The 22,841-nt window shown below is 43.5% G+C and overlaps 1 protein-coding gene across 8 annotated transcripts in view; it reads right to left on the bottom strand.

Annotated features, from left to right (window-relative positions):
- Nucleotides 1-22,841, bottom strand: part of nsd2 (nuclear receptor binding SET domain protein 2) — a 110,387-nt gene that overhangs the window by 60,378 nt on the left and 27,168 nt on the right. For all 8 annotated transcript variants that reach the window (XM_078415346.1, XM_078415250.1, XM_078415435.1 and 5 more), the window contains 4 exons: nucleotides 13,692-13,861; nucleotides 12,886-13,413; nucleotides 4,964-5,120; nucleotides 4,076-4,153 (listed from right to left, as the gene is read on the bottom strand). In XM_078415346.1, coding sequence (XP_078271472.1) covers nucleotides 4,076-4,153; nucleotides 4,964-5,120; nucleotides 12,886-13,413; nucleotides 13,692-13,861 — 933 coding nt within the window. The remainder of the gene's footprint in view (nucleotides 1-4,075; nucleotides 4,154-4,963; nucleotides 5,121-12,885; nucleotides 13,414-13,691; nucleotides 13,862-22,841) is intronic.

Genomic DNA, 22,841 nt, shown 5'->3' with positions numbered 1-22,841 from the left:
GAGTTCAATCTTAGTTTCATCAGACCAGAGAATCTTGTTTCTCATTGCCTGAGAGTCCTTTAGGTGCCTTTTGGCAAACTCCAAGCGGGCTGTCATGTGCCGTTTACTGAGCCACTCTACCATAAAGGCCTAATTGGTGGAGTGCTGCAGATATATTTGTCCTTCTGGAAGGTTCTCCCATCTTCACAGAGGAACTCTGGAGCTCTGTCAGAGTGACCATCGGGTTCTTGGTCACCTCCCTGACCAAGGCCCTTCTCCCCCGATTGCTCAATTTGGCCAGGCGGCCAGCTCTATGAAGAGTCCTGGTGGTTCCAAAGTTCTTCCATTTAAGAATGACGGAGGCCACTTTGCTCTTTGGGGCCTGCAATGCTGCAAAAAATGCTTTATACCCTTCCCCAGATCTGTGTCTCGACACAATCCTGTCTCTGAGGTCTACGGACAATTTGTTCGTCTTCATGGCTTGGTTTTTGCTCTGACATGCACTGTCAACTATGGGACCTTATATGGACTGGAGTGTGCCTTTCCAAATCATGTACAATCAATTTAATTTACCACTGGTGGACTCCAATCAAGTTGTAGAAACATCTCAAGGATAGTCAATGGAAACAGGATGAACATAAGCTCAATTTTGAGTGTCATAGCAAAGGGTCTGAATACTTTTGTAAATGTGATATTTCAGTTATTTCTTTTGAATTACTTTGCAAAAATTTCTAAACACCTGTTTTCGCTTTTTTATTTTCGGGTATTGCGTGTAGATTGATGATAAAAAAAAGAATTTAATACATTTTTTAAAAAGGTTGTAACATAGCAAAATGTGGAAAACGTGAAGGGGTCAGAATACTTTCTGAATGCACTGTAGTTGGTGTGACAATACTGGAATATAATTTTAAGGAAACATTAAGTGCCCTTAGAAAAGCATAATCTGATCCAGTCATTATTTTATATACAACAAAGTTGTCAAACAAGATTTCTTAATTCTGCAGGGCCAAGTTATGTTCCCTGATCCTGTTGGCTCTGTCCCATCCATTTCTATGGCAGATCAGATCACAAGGGTCAAATCTTAGCTTTATGAAGATAAACCCTCAGAAAGCAATTGGCCCAAATGGAGTCCCTAGACATGTTTGGAAAATCAACTGGGCACAATCTTTCCTGACATCTTCAACCTCTCACTTCAACAGTCTACTTTGTGCTTTAAGTAAACTTTCATCCTAGTCACCAAGAAAAAGTGATGTGTCTTGATGACAACTGCCCAGTACCTCTAACATTGACCAGAATGACATGCTTTGAAAGACTTCTAATTGCCCAGATTTGCACTAAATTTCTGGAGAATTCAAACCACGTAATTTTGCAGTTAGGAAAATAGGTCTGTGGAGGACAGTCTCCACTGGACTACATTCAGTCCTGGATCACCTTCACATAAGAATACCCATGTCAGGATTCTATTCATTGATTACAGCCCATTCCTTGCCTCCATAATACCAAATAAGTTCATCCCTGAACTTCTGGTCTTGTGCCCACTGTCTGCAATTGGCTTCTGGACTTCCTGACTGCAGACCTCAATCGGTTAGAATTGTTTATAACCTTTCCTCTACCCTGACTCTTAATACCTTAAGGGTTTGTCCTCATTCCCTTGCTTTACTCTTTATACAGCCATAACTACGCGGCCAAGTATAACACCAACTCTATCTTTAAAATTAAGAAGGGTTTCTTGTTTAAGAAGATCAATGATACCACTGCATTTGGCCAGGAATTCGAAGTGCTGGAGTAACTCAGTGGGCCAGGCAGCATCGCTAGAGGACATGGATCGGCAATGTTTCATAGAAAAAAAGATGCAGGAGTGGGCCATTCGAGCCAGCACGGCCATTCAATACGATCATGGCTGATCATCCAAAATCAGTACCCCATTCCTGCTTTTCCCCTGTATCTTTTTTTAAAATTTATTTTTTATTGCCGATTCCTTGATCCCTTGATTCCTTTAGCCCCAAGAGCTACATCTAACTCTCTCTTGAAAACATCCAGTGAATTGGCCTCCACTGCCTTCTGTGGCAGAGAATTCCACAGATTCACAATTCTCTGGGTGAATTTTTTTCCCATCATCTCAGTCCAAAATGGCCTACCCCTTATTCTTTAACTGTGACCCCTGGTTCTGAACCCCCCACCAAAATTGGGACCATTTTTCCTGCATCTAGCCTGTCCAATCTAAGAATTTTATATGTTTCTATAAGATCCCCTCTTATCCTTCTAAATTCCAGTGAATACAAGTCCAGTCGACCCATTCTTTCATCATATGTCAGTTCGTCAGGTCGGGACTGATCTTCAAACTCTTTTGGCTGGATCTTTAATGATGAGACGGAGTATAGGAAAGAGACCAGGAAACTAATGTCTTGGTGTCAGAACAACAACCCAGCCCCTAGCGCTCTTTAGACAAGAGTTATTTGTTGACTTAAGGAAGCGAGGGTCTGAACACTGCAGAGCTGGTTCAATGGTTCTTTATTTTTACGTATACCAAGGTACAGTGAAATATTTTTTTTGCATACAGATCAGTAAGATTATTGCCATACTAAAGTAATTAAGTACAAAATGCATAACAAGACAGCTGAGATTTTGAGAGCACCCCACTCCCAGGGAAGAACAAAAAAAATGGAAATAGGAAAATGCAAGTGTTAAAAAACACTTTATCTTGGATTGTGATGATGGAAGTAGAAAGATCAAGTGAACCGACAAGCGCTTACACAACAAGACTCACTATAAAAGGATGCATCTTGAAAATGGAGATGAGGAGGAATTTCTTTATCTAGTGGATGATGAATCTGTGGAATTCATAGCCACAGATGGTTGGGGAGGACATAACAGTGGGTTTTTAAGGTCGAGATCAAAAGGTTCTGGATTATGAAGGGCATGAAAATGGGGTTGAGGGGGAAAATAGATCAGCCATGATTGAATGGAGTAGACTCAATGGCTGAATGGCCTAATTCATCTCTTAGGTCTCATGGGCTAGGGAATTTATGTGAAGAGACCAAGGATATATGAAGCAACAAAAAAATACAAGTTAATACATGGTGAATTTACACAAAGGTTGAAATCATTGAGGATGAGAAGTCTCTTGATGCAGATATATCTGTTGCCTCACAGATCCAGCAAACCAGATTCATTACAGACTACAGGTGCAGCGTGAAATGTACACATCCTCCCATGACCACCTTGATTTCCTCCAAATCCACAGATTTCCTCCTACACCCCAAAGAATGTGCATTGATCGGGCGCGGGGGGAGGCGATGGAAACATTATAAGAATCAGGATAGGTGTAGTGTGAAAATGGGTGCTTGATAGTTGGTGCAGACTCAGTGAGCTGAAGAGTCTGTTTCCAGGCTGTTTGTAATTCTGTCTCGAGAATGTTCAGTAACCAAATGAAAATGCTGGTTTTAATTGAAGGCAAGGTAGCAAAACAAGCGGCTATGTTCACCCAGAAATAAGGACCAAAAAGTTGAATTTCTGAACCTTTTCTTTGGCAAGATACAGCCAAGAAGTGAGGCTTAATTTAGACAAAAAGGGTGATCACCCCTGAAGAAACTTTTGTCGAGCATATGATGTAAAGGCAATCATCCATAATAAGGACAGGAAAGACAAATGAATGTAGATTCTGGAAAGGGATGCAGAGACAATCAGTGATAACTGAAGCATTAGGAGTATACATTGTACAAGCATTGGAACATATTGGTCACAATGTCAACTGCCTAGATAAGACAGCAACAGGTACACTGGGCAGAAAGAACAGAGAAAGGGGGATGGGGCAATTGGGGTTGCTGCTCATAAGTAAACAGGGGTGAGTCGTCAATGAATTCTTTAGAGCATAAAGGAGATATATCCATAACAGAGTAAATCTTGGGACACAACTAAGAGAATAGAACTGAATGCTACCAAAATTTAATTTAAATGTAATAATTATGCACAATCGTTGTGATTGTGTTCCCCAACTGAACTATGAAGTACGAGAAAGCATGGTGAAATTTGGGATATTTCACACTCTTGACAAAACCAAATCAAACAACTGGGGGGAAAACATCCTTTGACCTACCACTAGATCTAGTTGTTCTTTTTGGAGAATCCTGTAAAACTCTGCGTCTGGTGGGCCCAGGTGATCCAGCTGAGAAACCTGTTGGAGCCACAATTAGGGAAAGAGAAACAAATGTGAGTGGATTAATATTTAGAATTCATGGTTTGTCAGTCAGTTGCTATTATTAATAATTAAGATATTCATGCTTCTTGTTTGTAATTCATCGCTTTTAGTGTTGCGTGAATCAAAATATCATTCACTGTCCAATTAATCAGTTTCTGATTAACCAATTATTAGTTGTTAAATTTATAGATGACAATGTAGTAAAATATTGGGCAAGATGATATTCGCTAAAAAATGATTCCTCAGTTAAATCTGTAGAAACAAGGAACTGCCGATGCTGGTTTACAGAAAAAGACACAAAGTGCTAGAGTAACTCAGTGGGTCAGGCAGTATCTCTGCAGATGCAGATGAAGTTTTGAGTCAAGACCCCATTTCAAACTTAACTGAAACCTGAAGGGTCCCGATCTGAAACGTCACCTGTCCACGATCCCTGGGGATGCTGCCTGATCCGTTGACTTACTCAAAACTTTCTGTCTCAGATCAACACTCTATTGAAAAAGACCATGGGGATAATTTTCACCTAACATGCCATCAGAAAATTGGCTGGTTTGGATGCAACGTGCTTTCACATTTCACCTAAATTTAGTCTCCATTTTACTCAATGCATCTGATGCAATGTGTCTTACTAGAGGGTTTAGAAATATATTTTCTGAGCTTGCATTTTACATTGGTTGAAATCTAGTCAGACATGCTTGGTTTTAACATAAAAAGAGCAAAGTTTAAAATAGCAGTCAATTGCGTGCAGAGTAAAACGTTAGCACGGGTCACAAATTATAACACCCTTACCTGAACCTGATACAGGCGATTTGTGCTCTGTAACTGGAGTAACTATAGAGAACTTGGTATTGTAACGTGCTCTCTGTTTATCACTGAGCAAAGCCCACTGAGACTCAAGCAGCTCTTCAATCTCCTCAGCAGAAGCATCTGGACGTTCTTCAGTGAGCTACAAATGTAAAAATACTTCAGATTTATTTTGCTCACTTGAAGCCAATACAAATGCAGGATTCAACTGCATTTAATCAAGATATTACACAGCAAATTTAGAAAGATGGAACAAATAAAAGTACACTGTAGAAAGCATATCTTGCAGTGTTAGAACTCAGAAAATTTACATAACCGGTGATGGAGTTACAGACAAGGCAGAGGTGCTTTATGAGGTGAATAGATGATATTCCTTTCAAATTAGGTTGCTTGAAGAAAACAGACTCCATTTTACTTCTGTTTCATGGAGCTAAAATGGTGCCTCTTGTATGTGGACTCGGTGGGCTGTTCTGTTCATACTGTACTAACTGCGGTGACTGTGCTAATGTACAGGGATAGTTTTGCTGAGCTGTTTACAAAAAAACACTGTGGATGGCTCGACTGTAATCATATATTGTCTTCACGTGACTTGTTAGCGCGCAACAAAAGCTTTTCACTTACCGCAGTGACACTAATCTAAACGAATTTACATAAATTAATTATCTGGCGGCTGAAGTCAAATTCCACAAAATGGAAGGTGGTAATAGCTAATACAAGTCAACTATCTCAACCCCAAAATATCAGTGAAGGATTTCCTCAATGCACAGTCCCAAGACTTTCCTGGACAAGACCTACAGCGAGATTGTTACACCGAAGGTATCGGAAGAGAGTGGGTGGGTGACGGTGAGGAAGGGAAGGAAGCTTGAAGTACAAGAGTACACGGGGTTGTACCCCTTGAATACAGGTTCACCCTCTTGGAAGCTGTCGGGACAGAAGATACTGCCAGTCTGAGCGGTGGACAAGTCTGCGAGGCAAAACATGGCGCTGAGGCAAAGCCGAAGAGACCGACGTCAGGCAGAGCCCTGGTAGTAGGGAACACCTTCGTGAGAGGTAGACAGGGGTTTCTGCGGCAACAAACGGGATTCAAGGCTGGTGTGTTGCCTCCCTAGTGCCAGGATCCAGGATGTCACGGACCGAGTGCAGAGCATCCTCAAGGGTGAAGGTGAGCAACCGGAAGTAGCAGTGCATGTCGGCACAAACGACGTAGGAAGAGGAAAAATATTCTGCAGCGTGATTTTAGAGAGCTCGGAAGAAGGCTGAAAAGCAGGACCTCCAGGGTGATTATTTCCGGTTTGTTTCCAGTCCTCGTGCTGCTGAGGGCAGGAACAGGAAGATAGGGGATCTGAATGTGTGGCTGAGGAGCTGGTGCAGGGGGCAGGGATTTAGATTCTTAGACCACTGGGATCTGTTTTGGGGTAAGGGTGAATTGTACAAAAGGGACGGGTTGCACCTCAACAGGCAGGGGACCAGCATTCTGGCAGGCAGGTTTGCCACTGCTACACGGGTGGTTTTGCACTAAATAGTGGGGGGGGGGGGGGGGTGTCAAATGGGATAGACAAGGATGGAGTTACAGGGAAAGAGAGTATAGGAAAAGTTAAGAAATACCCTGAAACAGGACAGAAAGCTCATGAAGGGAAGGGAGAGTAATAGGAATCGATGAGAAAGGTGAGATGAGTAATGGATTAAAAGTATTATATATGAATGCGCAAAGTATAAGAAGTAAAGTGGATGAGCTTGAGGCTCAGTTAGAGATTGGTAGGTAGATATGACATTGTGGGGATTACAGAGACGTGGCTGCAGGAGGGTTGGGGCTGGGAACTGAATATTCAGGGTTATACGTCCTATAGAAAGGACAGGCAGGTGGGCAGAGGAGGTGGGGTAGCTCTGTTGGGGAGGGATGAAATTCAGTCCCTTGCGAGGGGTGACATAGGGACTGACGATGTAGAGTCACTGTGGATAGAGTTGAGGAATTGTAAAGGTAAGTAGACACTAATGGGAGTTATCTACAGGCCCCCAAACAGTAGCCCGGATATTGGGTGTAAGTTGCAGCAGGAGTTAAAACTGGCATGTAACAAAGGTAATGCAACTGTGGTTATGAGGGATTTCAATATGCAGGTAGAGTGGGAAAATCAGGTTGGTTCTGGACCCCAAGAAAGGGAGTTTGTAGAGTGCCTCCGAGATGGATTCTTAGAGCCGCTTGTACTGGAGCCTACCAGTGAGCAGGCAATTCTGGATTTAGTGTTGTCCAATGAACCAGATTTAATAAGGGAACTCAAGGCAAAGGAGTCGCTTGGAGGTAGTGACCATAATATGATTAGTTTTAATCTGCAATTTGAGAGGGAGAAGGTTACATCAGAAGTGTCAGTTGAACAAAGGGGACCATGAATGCATGAGAGAGGAGCCGGCCAAGGTCGATTGGAAAAGGATCCTAGCAGGAATGACGGTGGAACAGCAATGGCAGGAATTTCTGGGCATAATCCAGAAGATGCAGGAACATTTCATTCCAAAGAGGAAAAAAGATTCTAAGGGGAGTAAGAGGCAACCGTGGCCGACAAGGGAAGTTAGGGATGGAATAAAATTAAAAGAAAATATGTATAACACAGCAAAGAGTAGCGGGAAGCCAGAGGATTGGGCAACTTTCAAAGGACAACAGAAGGTAACAAAAAGGGCAATACGGGCTGAAAAGATGAAGTACGAGGGGAAGCTGGCCAAGAATATAAAGAAGGACAGTAAAAGCTTCTTTAGGTATGTTAAGAGAAAAAGATTAGTAAAGACAAATATGGGTCCCTTGAAGGCAGAAACGGGTGAAATTAGTATGGGTAACAAGGAAATGGCAGAAGAGTTGAACAGGTACTTCGAAACAGGTACTCACTAAGGAAGACACAAACAATCTCCCAGATGTACTAGAGGACAGAGGATCTAGGAAGACAGAGGAACTGAAAGAAATTTGCATTACGCAAGATATAGTTTTGGGTAGACTGATGGGACAGAAGGCTGATAAATCCCCAGGGCTTGATGGTCTGCATTCCAGGATACTCAAGGAGGTGGCTCTAGAAATCGTGGACACATTGGTGGTCATTTTCCAATGTTCAATAGATTCAGGATCAGTTCCAGTGGATTGGTGGGAAGCTAATGTTATCCCACTTTTCAAGAAAGGAGTGAGAGAGAAAACAGGGAAATATAGACCAGTTAGCCTGACATTGGTGGTGGGGAAGATGCTGGAGTCAATTATTAAAGAGGTAATAACGGTGCATGTGGATACCAGTAAAAGGATTGGTCCAAGTCAGCATGGATTTATGAAGGGGAAATCTTGCTTGACTAATCTTCTGGAATTTTTTCAGGATGTGACAAGTATAATGGATGAAAGAGAGCCAGTGGATGTAGTGTACCTAGTCTTTCAGAAAGCCTTTGATAAGGTCCCACACGGGAGATTGGTGAGCAAAATTAGAGCACACTAGACAAGTGGACCCGTTGAGGCCCATTCCTCGTAGAGGGGGAACAGGGAAGAGGAGAGGGTGTCACTGAGTGAGTCCTGGACCCAAAAGCCTCTCCTGTATTGGTGTAGCACCCTCAACCCCCCCACTCAATCCCCCTTATCCCCCCCCCTCCTCCCCCCATTGACCCACTCCATCCCTCCTACCCCACTCCCACTTGTCCCTCCCCCAGCCCTGCCACCACCCCCATTCCCCCACCCCATCCCCTCACCCCCACCCCCTTCCCTCCCCCCACCCCCACTCTCCCCTCTTCCCCACCCCCCCTTCCCCCCATCCTCTCTCTCCTCCCCACCCCCACACCCCCTTCCGCCCACCCCCACTCTCTCCCATCCCCACTGCCCTCCTTCCCCCCCACTCTTCCCCTCACCCCCTCCTCCCCACTCTCCCCTCCCCCCACTCTCTCCCTCCTCCCCCCACCCCCACTCTCTCCCTCCTCCCCCCACCCCCACTCTCTCTTCCCCCCACCACCCTCCCCTCCACCCACTCGGCCGCCACCCACTCCCCTCCGTGGAGCCGTTGGCTGCGAAAGGCACTTACCAGTGCCTGTGCGTTCAACGCTGACTGCCAACATGCGAGTCTCGCCAGGGCCGGGCGAGGTGAGAGGGGAATGGTGCGAGGGCAGAGGGGCGAGGGAACGACTGAGTGCGGGCGGGGGCACTGCCAGCGGCCATCTTGTTTTGGCGAGTGAGGAGCAAATGAAGTCGAACGTGGCCCATTGTGACGTCATACACGGAGGACTTTCAGGAAATGGGTTAGAAAGTTTTAAAACTTTAAAATGTCTGTAGCTTTAAAAATGGTGCACACAAACACACGGACCGAGAGTTTTAAGTTTTAGGATAGATGGATGGGTGGATGGTACATAAATAGATAGTATTGGGGGTAGGGTATTGACCTGGATAGAGAATTGGTTGGCAGACAGGAAGCAAAGAGTAGGAATATACGGGTCCTTTTGAGAATGGCAGGCAGTGGCGAGTGGCGTGCCGCAAGGCTCGGTGCTGGGGCCGCAACGATTTACAATACATATTAATGATTTGGATGATGGAATTAGAAGTAACACTGGCAAGTTTACAGATGACACAAAGCTGGGTGGCAGTGTGAACTGTGAAGAGGATGTTAGGAGATTGCAGGGTGACTTGGACAGGTTGAGTGGGTGGGCAGATGAATGGCAGATTAATGTAGATAAATGTGAGGTTATCCATTTTGGCGGCAAAAACAAGGAGGCAGATTATTATCTCAATGGTATAAGAAGATAACTGCAGATGCTGGTACAAATCGAAGGTTTTTATTCACAAAATGCTGGAGTAACTCAGCAGATCAGGCAGCATCTCGGGAGGGAAGGAATGGGTAACGTTTCGGGTCGAGACCCTTCTTCAGACCATTATCTCAATGGTATCAGATTAGGTAAAGGGGAGGTGCAACGAGACCTGCGTGTCCTTGTGCACAAGTCACTGAAGGTAAACGTGCAAGTACAGCAGGCAGTGAAGAAAGCTAATGGCATGTTGGCCTTCATGACGAGAGGATTTGAGTATAGGAGCAAAGAGGTCCTTCTGCAGTTGTATAGGGCCCTGGTGAGACCACATCTGGAGCATTGTGTGCAGTTTTGGTCTTCTAATTTGAGGAAGGACGTTCTTGCTATTGAGGCAGTGCAGCGTAGGTTCACGAGGTGAATCCCTGGGATGGTGGGACTGTCATATGAGGAAAGACTGGACTTTTATTCATTGGAGTTTAGAAGGATGAGAGGGGATCTTATAGAGACGTATAAAATTATAAAAGAATTGGACAAGCTAGATGCAGGAAAAATGTTCCCATTGTTGGGGCATCCAGAACCAGGGGCCACAGTCTAAGAATAAAGGGGAGGCCATTTAAAACTGAGGTGAGAAGAATTTTTTTCACCCTGAGTGTTGTGAATTTGTGGAATTCTCTGCCACAGAAGACAGTGGAGGCCAATTCATTGGATGAATTTAAAAGAGTTACATAGAGCTCTAGGGGCTAGTGGAATCAAGGGATGTGGGGAGAAGGCAGGCATAGGTTACAGGATTGTGGATGATCAGCCATGATCACAATGAATTGTGGTGCTGGCTCGAAGGGTCAAATGGCCTCCTCCTGCACCCATTTTCTATGTGTCTATCTTCACCTAGTTCACCAATAACATTCTTTCCATAAAGGTAACATAATGTGATGTTGCTGTTGAGTGCACATTTCAGTTCCAACTCCTTACACACTGAAACAAGACACGTACACATGCAATAAAAAACAGACAATATTCAAGTTTGGACAATTAAGTGGTAGATAATGTTCCTCAAACAAAAATGACAGGAATGAGAAATTCTACCCATTCCTTTTCTCCATGGCATGATCAATTCCGATTATACTCGGTATGAAAATATTGGTCAGGATAAATGGCGGCATATAGTGCTATATATTTTTATTGCAGCTACAAGATTAGATGAGATGATTGCACCATTATTCACAAACTCCCAAAGCTATCCATAAGTCATAAGTTAGTGGAAGAATATCTTCCACTGTCTGATTGAGCTCCATCAGCACTTAAAGTTAGATATCATGCAAAACAGTGTGCTTACTTAGGACATTGCTCATCATTTTAAACAGCCAGACAGAGCGAAATACGTTCAATTTTAAATTGCATTCAAGGATAACCAGGGATTGGCAACAAATCTTCAACAATACCACAGTTTAGAGATACAGCGTGGAAACAGGCCCTTTGCCCCACCGAGCCTGCACTGACCAGCGATCACCGCACATTAACACTATCCTACATGCACAAGGGACAATTTTACATTTTTATACCAAGCCAATTAACCTACACGTCTTTGAGAGAGGAAAACGAAGATCTCTGAGAAACCCCACACAGGTCACGGGGAGAACATATAAACTCCTTACAGACAAGCACCCGTATTCAGTATCGTACCGTGGTCTCTGGCACTGTAAGGCAGTAATTCTACCGCTCTGCCATCGTACCACCCCAAACCCCTGTCACTTAAGACAAAAATCAACACAAATTAAAGTCGGACTACACTCATTCACAGACGTGCATTAAAGAATCAGGTTCAGAATGTGGAAAATTTGGGAGGAAACGTTTTGATTGCTTACTTATTATTTCTCGCATTTATGATTCCATAATAGATTATAAGGTTCTACCTTAGTGCTTTAACTAATTTCAGTCATTTTACAGATTTTGCCAACATCAGGCGAGAGTGATCCAATTATGTTGTTCGGAACTTCTGTGGCACAGTGCATGTGGGGACTCAAATGTATTTAAGTACTGCTGTTCTTAAAGTCAAGATCAAATGTAAAATAGAAAAAGGAGTAATAGTTTTCACATTTCCCAAACTATTGAAAGTCAAAAAATATATCTGAATCGTTCTCATTGTGGAGTCATTCATTGGCATGATTCCCATTCCACAGAACAGTTAATTAATAAACCTTTCTTGGATTCCTTTATAAACATGCAAGATCCTATTCCATGTCAAATGGATGAAGAATTAAATTGGTGATATGCACTCATTGTGGAACAAAAATTAAACAGCCATTTCAAATCAAATGTCAAGTAATAATTAAATCAATATACTGTTTTGTTTTAATGACTATTTCCAAAATAATTTATTAGGAACCAAATTTCTGTCTATATTAAGATAATCTCATTGTAATTGAGCATACTGCATTTGTGACCTGAAAGGAAAAGGGGCATTTTACTTTAGATTTGGTTTAGTGTCTACATTTATGTATAGAATTGTGTCAACATGCAAAGGATATTTAAGTCCCAGCACATGAGGGCATACATTTCTGTGCTGTATTCACCATCCCCCCAATCTAGGAACAGAGTAGAGTTCCTAGCGGTAGAGTTGCTGCCTGACAGCGCCAGGGACCCGGGTTCAATCCCGACTGCAGTTCAGTCTGTACGGAGTTTGAATGTTCTCCCCATGACCTGCATGGGTTTTATCCGGGAGCTCCAGTTTCCTTTCACACTCCAAAGACGTATAGGTTTGCAGGCTAATTGGCTTGGTTAAATTATCCCTAGTGTGTGTAGGATATTGTTAGCGTGCGTGGATCACTGGTCGGTGCGTACTCGGTGGGCTGAAGGGCCTGTTTCTGCACTGTATGTCCAAACTATTTGGTGCTAACTATCAGCTACTGCATTCTCTACCCAATCAAGAGAAGGAAGTCATGTGCAGAGAAACAATTTTAGTAGCAATTTCTAAAAGAACGCTAAAGTAAATATAAATTGCATTGCCTCTTTTGAAACTCAAGGCGAAAATAATGAACAATCACAATCATAAAGGTATATTTAGTTGAATTAGTGAACATTAAAAAGCACCATTTGGCAGCAATTTGAAGAAATAAACCAAATGCATGAACAATTTTACTTGCAAATAAACTTTTAAATACACAAACCTCGTCTCTGTGTTTCTGACAAAAGGCCATGAATTGAGCAAGGGCGGTATCACATTTCCTGGTCCGCTGATTGGCTACTCCTTGTCTTCTCTTGGCCATTGGGGAGCTTGTGCAACTCTCAGAATCTGATGATCTACAAGATGTCCTGTCTGTTGAGTAATTTTGAGTAGAGCCTTCAGCCGAATCTACAGTCCTACTTAAACATTCGTTTGCAGGGATCTTATGTTCATATGGCTTTGAATATTGCCTTTTATTTGGTGCACTGTTCCCTCTCCTCAATCCTTTTGTATTCGTGAGATTGTCCTTGGGTCTTGGCAATTCTTCAGCAGGGCATTTCCTGTTCTCTATATGTTCAACAGGAACCCCAGCCTCTTTTGCAACTTGAGGTGGTAATAATGGACGATCACAATCATAAACAAAGGTGTATTTAGCCTTTCGATTCTCAGGGGTCATTGCCAATGCCTTCTCAGCTTGTGCAATACCTAGATCCCATTGAAGACGAATTCTGGCAGGGATTGGTTTTAAGAGCTGAAAAATAACGTTATTTTATTTGAAGTGTACATCGAAATTATAAAATACAGTAAACCTTTTTATTGGATCTAATGGAAATGTCTTAAACCATTAACATTTTACTACCATCAACTGAATGGGTATATACACAAACACATTAAATTATAAAATGGAAATTCTATTTAACGCTTCAGGTTAGTTAAATTTCACAACTCATTTGGGTAGGTATTAAAAATACATTTCAATCTGCACATAATATGTGGGAATTCAATATATGGGAAAAATCACCAGATTACCTTGTTTTTTTCTGCCTTCGAAGTTGCATGTTTGGCACTCTCATGGACTAACTCATCATATTGATGAACACCTACAAAGGGTATCATACTCTTTTCAAAAATCCAGGCTCTTTCTGGAGTTTCACCAAAAAACTGAACATGGTACTGGCGACATATAGCCTTATTTAGACCTGAAAAATGAAGAGAAACAAATTCTTATCATTTTGTAAGAAGAATGCATGGGATTCTAGCTCGCTACTTTGGTCTGCATCCCAGTCTCCCATTGGCAAGGATTAATACACAGAATTATTGATCATGATCTTTGAAGACTTTGGAACATTTCAAAAATGTACTTTGCAAGTACAATTCAAGAATGCCAGGAACATTTCTACAGTACTAATATACAGTTTTTTAACACAACAGATAAAAATAAAAATTGACAGACTAGGAAATTTTTTCCTGAGCATGGCAGCCTCCCAAACATCTGAAATCTCACCTTATCCAAGTGCAAAAGCAAGGTGTTACGCAACTATTTTGTGGATATAAGTAAAATCATTAACAAAGCTAAGCCAGCAGCTGCTGCTACTTATCAAAATGTTGCCAAAAGGTTTATCACGCAAAATATAAAGACATCATTTCTCAATTCTCCATTGAAATGTGCTGGATCTCATTTTAAAGGTTTGGCCCAACGCAGACACAATTTTATATTCCTTGTATACAAAGAATAGAGTGGGAAAATTAGGACATGCATCATTCATCATAGATTCAGATTGGTGGATTATCATATACACCATGGAGCAATGAAATTTCTAGTTCCCATGAAGCAAACAATAAATACAACACCAGTCAAGCCGGAATTAATGAATAGCATTGTAACATAAGGCTAAAAACCAGGACCTCCAGGGTAGTGTAGAAAATAACTGGAGATGCTGGTAGATACCGAAGGTAGACACAAATTACTGGAGTAACGCAGTGGGTCAAGCATCATCTCTGGAGAAAAAGGACGGGTGAAGTTTTGGGTCAGGATCCTTCTTCAGACTCCTCCAGGGTAGTTATCTCTGGATTGCTTCCAGTGCCATGTGTGAAAGAGGGTAGGAACGGGAAGAAATTGGAGATGGATATATGGCTGAGGAGTTAGCGCAGGGGGTCAGGGATTCAGACTTCTGGACCATTGAGATCTCTTCTGGGGGAGATGTGACCTGTACAAGAGGGATGGGTTGCACCTTAACTGGAGGAGAGCCAATATCCTGGCAGGCAGGTTTGTTAATGGTGCATGGGTGGGTTTAAATGATAATAGAAGGGGGAGGGGTGGGATCCTATACAGGATCAAGGCAGGTGAGAGGCTGAAGGTTAGTATGGAGGGCACTGAGTGAAAGTTTAGTGGACTGAATCGGCAGGAGAAAGGCAGGGAGCAAAGAATCACTTTTGGTTGAAATTGCACATATTAATCCAGAGGCCCAATGCATTAGCCAGATAAACTCAAGTTGTGGTTCGTCCAATGAGGCTATATGGATGGAGCCGAGAAACAAAAAAAGGATGATCACCTTGTTGGGAGTGTACTATGGGCCCCCAAATAGTCAACAGAATTAGAAGAGCAAATATGCCAGGAGATTATAGACAGCTGCAGGACTAATAAGCTTTGTCGTTGCAGGGGGGTTTAACTTTCCTAATATTGACTGGGAATGTCAAACAGGAAAAGATTGAGATGGGCCAGAATTTGTCAAATGTGCTCAGGAAAGTTTCCTCCAGCAATAGCACGGAGAGGGCAACACTTGATCTAGTTTTGGGAAACTGGGAGGTGCAAGTAGATGGAAGTGTTTGGGGAAGAGTACATTGGGACCAGGGTCCACTGTTCCATTAGGTTTAAGATAATTATGGGTAGAGTGGCTCATGAGTATAAATTCAAAATTGGGCCATGGCCAACTTTGAGGGCATAAGGCAGAACTCGCTCAAGTTGATTGGAAAAATTTGTTTGAAGGAAAAGGAATGTCATGAAAAAGGAATGTTTTTAAAAGTGTGCTGACAAGAGTCCAGGACATGCATCTTCCTGATAAGAGTGAAATGCAAGGTAGGTGGGCATAAATAAGCTTGGTGGCGAGAGAAATTGTGGCTCTGGTCAAGAATAAGGAGGCATGAGGCAGGTATAAGCAGCTGGATCAAGAGTATTCCTGGGGGAGTTTCGGGGAACTTGGGGCAGTCAATGGAAGAGTCTTGAGGGCAGTTAGTATTATGGTCAAGGAGGTGCTTAGACCTGATGAGTATGAAGGTAGAAAATCTCCTTCTGGCCTGATCAGGTATATCTGAGGACGCTGTGGGAAGCTAGAGGAAATTGTAGGTGCCCTGTCTGAGATTTACGAGTGCCGGAAGACTGGAGGGTGTAAAATGTGGTGCCTCTATTTTAGAAGGTCTGCAAGGAAAAGCTTGGGAACTACAGAACAGTGAGCCTAATATCTGTGGTCAGATAGTTACCAGAGAGTATTCTGAGGGATAGGATATACATGCATTTAGATGAACAAGGGTTGATAAGGGATAGTCAGCACGGTTTTGTACGTGGGAGATCGTGCCTCAACCTTTTCAAGATGTGACCGAAAAGGTTGATGAGGACACAGCAGTCAACATAGTCTGTATGGATTTCAGAAAATCAGTAGGCTCCTCTGGAAGGTTAGATCGCATGGTATCCTAAGTGTAGGAGCCATTTACGCTGAAATTAGTTACTGTCATTATATTATGGCTATGTACAGGTTATGGCTATGTACCTCTTGTACAGGTCACATCTCCCCAGAAGAGATCCCAATGGTCCAGAAGTCTGAATCCCTGCCCCCTGCGCTAACTCCTCAGTAATATATTCATCTCCACTATCTTCCCGTTCCAACCCTCTTTCGCACATGGCACTGGAAGCAATCCAGAGATAACTACCCTGGAGGGGTCTGAAGAAGGATCCTGAACCAAAACGTCACCCGTCCTTCAGCGAGGAGGCTGAGGTGGAGGATATGCTTGTTTTTGAACTTGATTTATGTTTTTTGACACTGAAGTAATGGCAGACAAGTTGGTGCAGTATGTTTCCTGCAGGATGTGGGAAGGTAGGGACATCGCTGGAGCTTCTGGGAACTACACCTGCAAGAATTGTGTCCAGGTGCAGCTCCTGAATGGACGTGTTGTGGAGTTGGAGAAGCAGCTGGATGACCTCAGGGCCATCCGGGAAGACGAGTGTTTCCGGGACTGGACCCACTATGAGGTTGTCACACCAAGGATCCAGGTCGAGTGAAGGTAGGAGACCGTGACAAAGGGGAATAAACATGGACTACAGGAGACCCCAGTGGCTGTGTCTAATGCAAACAGGTACACCCTCTTGGGGGCTGTCGGGGCAGAAGACGCTTCCAGTCCGAGTGGCTCCAATCCTGGCAAGGAGACTCGACCGGGGAGACCGACGTCGGGCAGAGCCATAGTAGTGAGTGACTCCATTGTCCGAGGTGCGGACGGTAGATTCTGTGGCGGCAGGCGGGACTTGAGGTTGGTCTGTTGGCTCCCTGGTGCCAGGGTTCAAGATGTCACAGACCGGCTTCAGAACATACTCGCGAGGGAAGGCGATCAGCTGGAAGTAGTTGTGCACGTGGGCACGAACAATGTCGGGAGGAAGAGGAAGGAGGTACTGCAACGCGAGTTTAAAGGGTTAGGAAGAAGACTGAGAAGCAGGACTTCGAGGGTGGTTATCTCTGGATTGCTTCCTGTACCTTGTGCTAGTGAGGGCAGGAACAGGGAGATAGGGGATATGAATGTATGGCTGTGGGGCTGGTGCAGGGAGCAGGGATTTAGATTTCTAGACCACTGGGTCTCTTCTGGGGTAGGGGTGACCTGTACAAAAGGGACGGGTTGCACCTTAACAGCAGGGGGACCAACGTTCTGGCAGGCAGGTTTGCTAGTGCTACACGTGTGGGTTTAAACTAAGTAGTGGGGGGGAGGGGTTGACAAATTGGGAGTATAAAGATGGAGTTAAAGGGGAAGCGAATACAGGAAAAATTGCAAAAGGCACTCAAATAAATGGGAAGGAAAGTTCAAGATGGGACAAGAGAGTAAGTAAGGTCAGGGCCAATGGTGACGGTGTGTGAGGGGAGGTGAATGCCGAAGTTAAAGTGTTGTATTTGAATATGCAAAGTATAAAAAATAAAGTGGATGAGCTTGAGGCTCAGTTGAATATTGGCAAGCATGATGTTGTGGGAATTACAGAGACATGGTGACAAGAAGACCAGGGCTGGGAGCTGAATAGTCAGGGGTGTACAACCTATCAAAAAGACAGACAGGTGGGCAGAGTCGCTCTGTTGGTAAGGAATGATTTTCAGTCCCTTGCAAGGGGTGACATAGAATCAGGAGATGAATCAGTATGGATAGAACAATGTACAGTTTGAGAGGGAGAAGGGAAAATCGGAAGTGTCAGTATTACAGTATAGCAAACGGGATTATAGAGGCATGAGGGAGGAGCTGGCCAGATTTGACTGGGAGACTCTAGCAGGGAAGATGGTGGAACAGCAATGGCAGGTATTCCTGGGAATAATGCAGAAGGTGCAGGATCAATTCATCCCAAAGAGGAGGAAAGATTCTAAGGGGAGTAAGAGGCACCCGTGGCTGACAAGGGAAGTCAAAGACAGCATAAAAATAAAAGAGAAGTATAACATAGCAAAGAAGAGCTGGAAGCCAGAGGATTGGGACTCTTTTAAAGAGCAACAGAAGATAACTAAAAAGGAAATACAGGGAGAAAAGATGTGGTACGAAGGTAAGCTAGCCAATAATATAAAGGATAGTAAAAGCTTCTTTTGGTACGTGAAGAGGAAAAAAATAGTTAAGGCAAATGTGGGTCCCTTGAAGACAGAAGCAGTTGAATTTATTATGGGGAACAAGGAAATGGAAGACGAGTTGAACCGGTACTTTGGATCTGTCTTCACTAAGACACAAACAATCTCCCAGATGTACTAGTGGCCAGAGATCCTAGGAGGAACTGATGGAAATTCACATGAGGCAGGAAATGGTGTTGGGTAGACTGATGGGACTGAAGGCTGATAAATCCCCAGGGCCTGATGGTCTGTATCCCAGGGTACTTAAGGAGGTGGCTCTAGAAATCGTGGACGCATTTGTGATCATTTTCCAATGTTCTATAGATTCAGGATCAGTTCCTGTGGATTGGACGGCAGCTAATGTTATCCCACTTTTTAAGAAAGATGGGAGAGAAAAAACAGGAAATTATAGACCAGTTCTGACATCGGTGGTGGGGATGATGCTGGAGTCAATTATAAAAGATGAAATTGCGGAGCATTTGGATAGCAGTAACAGGATCGTTCCGAGTCAGCATGGATTCATGAAGGGGAAATCATGCTTGACTAATCTTCTGGAATTTTTTGAGAATGTAACTAGGAAAATGGACAGGGGAGAGCCGGTGGATGTAGTGTACCTTGACTTTCAGAAAGCCTTCCACAAGGTCCCACATAGGAGATTAGTGGGCAAAATTAGAGCACATGGTATTGGGGGTAGGGTACTGACATGGATAAAAAAAATTGACTGGCAGACAGAAAGCAAAGAGTGGGGATAAATGTGTCCCTTTCAGAATGGCAGGTAGTGACTAGCGGGGTACTGCAAAGTTCGGTGCTGGGACCGCAGCTATTTACAATAAACATTAATGATTTGGATGAAGGGATTAAAAGTGACACTGGCAAATTTGCAGATGACACAAAGCTAGGTGGCAGTGTGAACTGTGAGGAAGCTGCTATGAGGTTGCAGGGTGACTAGGACAGGTTGTGTGAGTGGGCGGATGCATGGCAGATGCAGTTTAATGTGGATAAGTGTGAGGTTATTCACTTTGGTGGTAAGAATAGGAAGGCAGATTATTATCTGAATGATGTCAAGTTAGGAAAAGGGGACGCACAACGAGATCTGGGTGTTCTAGTGCATCAGTCACTGAAAGGAAGCATGCAGGTACAGCAGGCAGTGAAGAAAGCCAATGGAATGTTGGCCTTCATAACAAGAGTCGTCGAGTATAGGAGCAAAGAAGTCCTTCTGCAGTTGTACAGGGCCCTAGTGAGATTGCACCTGGAGTGTTGTGTACAGTTTTGGTCTCCAAATTTGAGGAAGGATATTCTTGCTATTGAGGGCGTGCAGCATAGGTTCACTAGATTATTTCCCAGAATGGCGGGACTGTCGTATGTTGAAAGACTGGAGCGACTAGGCATGTATACACTGGAATTTAGACGGATGAGAGGGGATCTTATTGAAACATATAAGATTATTAAGGGGTTGGACACGTTAGAGCCAGGAAACATGTTCCCAATGTTGGGGGAATCCAGAACCAGGGGCCACAGTTTAAGAATAAGTGGTAGGCCATTTAGAACAGAGATGAGGAACACTTTTTCAGTCAGATTGCAGCCAGTTGATTGGCGCAGGATTTCAGAACCCTTCCAGGGATCCCATCCAAACCAGAGTTTACCCTTGTGAAAGCATATCTGACTTTTTCCACTGAGATATGTGAGTCGGTGGAGATTGGAGTAGACAGGGGAGGGGGAGCGGGTATGGGAAAACACACCTTAGTGGAACTTTGTTTGCATGCTCAAACCGGGTGTTAAAGGCATTAAACTCACCCGATAGAGATGCCTCGTTGCCAGAGATCTCCCCAATTTTCATTTGTTGCACGTAATGGTATTCAGACCGTGCCACAATCGCCTGGCATTCATTTGATTGAGATTCGTGCCTGTTTTGAAATTCTCCCTCAGCATCCCTAATAGCCCTGCAGAAATAATACTTGGCCTTCTTGTACAGTGTGGGGTCATCCTACTTGAAAATCTTGGATCTGGACTTCCCGGTTTATCCAATGTTTTTGGTTAAATTCATTAGACCCTATTATCTCTGTTGACCACAGGAGCCAATGCATTTCTTGATGAAATCACTGACACCCTAGGTATAATCATTTAGAGTCAGAGTGTGGAAACGAGTCCTTTGGCCCAACTTGCCCACACCGGCCAACATGTCCCAGCTTGTCCATACACCCACCACCTTTTGTGTGACAAAGTTACCCCTCAGATTCCTATTAAATCTTTTCTTCTTCACCTTAAACCTATGTCCTCTGATCCTTGATTCATAATACTCTGGACAAGAGACTCTGTGCATCTACAGGACTAGAGGGTCCGAGCTATAGGGAGAGGAATAGATCAGGTAGATGCAGTGATTTTCTTACACTGTGCATCTCCCCGATCTATTCCTCTCATGATTTTATACACCTCTATAAGATCACCCCTCATCCTCCTGCACTCCAAGGAATAGAGACCCAGCTTACTCAACCTTTCCCTATAGCTCGGACCCTCTAGTCCTGGCAACATCCTCATAGACTCTGTACCATTTCCAGCTTGACATCTTTCCAATAACATGGTGCCCAGAACTGAACACATTACTCTAAATACGGTCTCGTCAATGTCTTAAACAACTGCAAAACGACCTCCAAACCTTTATACTCAATACTCTGACCAACGAAGGCCAATGTGCCAAAAGCCTTTTTGACCATCATATCTACCTGCGACTCGACCTTCAAGGAACCATGCACCTGCACACCTAGATCCCTCTGCTCTACAACATTCCCCAGAGCCCTACTAGTCACTGTGTAGGTCCTGCCCATGTTAGACTTCCTAAATTGCAACACCTCACATTTCTCTATTCTCCATCAACCATCCCTCAGCCCACCTGGCCAATCAATCAAGATCTGCTGCAATTTGTAATTGTAATTGATTTTATTAGCAAGGTATGAAAACAAAACAAGTATGTAAATCATACGAGGAATTTGATTTGCCAAAAACCACCCATTTTTGTATCATCAGCAAACTTGCTAATCTTGCCATGATATAGATGACAAACAGGAATGGGATCAGCACTGAACCCAGAGGCACATCACTAGTCACAGGCCTCCAATCCGAGAAGCAACCTTCCACCCTCTGCTTCCTTCCATGAAGCCAATTTTCTATCCAGTCAGCTATCTCTCCTTGAATCCCATAGAATTTAACCTTCCAGAGCAGTCAACCATGTGGAATCTTATTGAATGCTTTGCTGAAATCCATATATATATGTCCAGCCTTATTGAATGGATATTGAAGTTTGTTAATAAGAGTATTTTTGCAGGAATCTATTGGGGACTAGGATTTTTAAAACTCACGGTATGAAGGATGCAAAAGAAGTAAGTGACAAATCATGAAGAGGATGGATACACTCTGGTAATAAGGACGTGGTAAAAAATAGACAGGTGAGTAACATTCACCTTTTGTAGTGAAGGAAGCAAAGTAAAAGGACATGTTGAAAGAGTTAAGGGTCTGTCGCAGTTAGGCGATTTTAAGGCGACTACCGGCAACTAGGCTGTTGCCGCACGTTCGCCTAGGTGTCGCAGGCATGATCGTGAGTAGTCTCCAATCAGTCGTAGCAGATCTCAGCTCATCGCGGAAAAATCAACCTGTTCAAAAATTTTCGGCGCTGTCACAGGTTGTCGCCAGGTGGGGTAGGTTGTCACTGGTACTGAGGATGGATGAATTTCTTTGTTGACTACCAACGTCAACCGGCGACAGGTACCAGGATCAGAAGACAAGGTGCGCCGGGAACTGTCAAAACCCGTTTTGACAGCTGACAGAAGTTCAGCTGCAACAGCCAGCTGTGGAATGGGGGCAGAGACCGTGATGTTGTCAAAGGGGGACGGACACCTGATCATACCGACAGCAAGGCCCAGCCAGTCCACTTTTTAGGTATATTTTGTAATTGTTTGAAGTTTATGTTTTTAGAAAGATTTTTGCATGTAGTGATCCATCTTTCATAGGAATATAGTTTGTTTGAATAAAGTTGATTTTGGTGATTTAAAAAAAAATTGGAATCTGAATTTATTGTATTTCTAAGTACTTTATCATGGCATCTCATTCAAAGTTTCTAGTCTCATTCATTTTGACCAATGAAATAAACACGGACACGGGCACTGCACTGCATATAAATGAGAACTCTTTTCATTCATTTATTTAGACCAATGAAGCTAACACATACACACACAATTCACTATGTTGAAAGGCTTGTCATTTAAAACTAACACAAAGACAAACACTACAAACACAAACGGAGTTACTGCGATGGTGTTAAAGGGGGTATGGACACCTGACCATACCGACAGCA

Source organism: Rhinoraja longicauda, chromosome 1 (genome assembly GCF_053455715.1).
Source record: "Rhinoraja longicauda isolate Sanriku21f chromosome 1, sRhiLon1.1, whole genome shotgun sequence".
NCBI classification, from domain to species: Eukaryota; Metazoa; Chordata; class Chondrichthyes; order Rajiformes; family Arhynchobatidae; genus Rhinoraja; species Rhinoraja longicauda.
The sequence above is the reverse complement of the archived record's forward strand: the minus strand, read 5'-3'. Positions and strand labels throughout refer to the sequence as shown.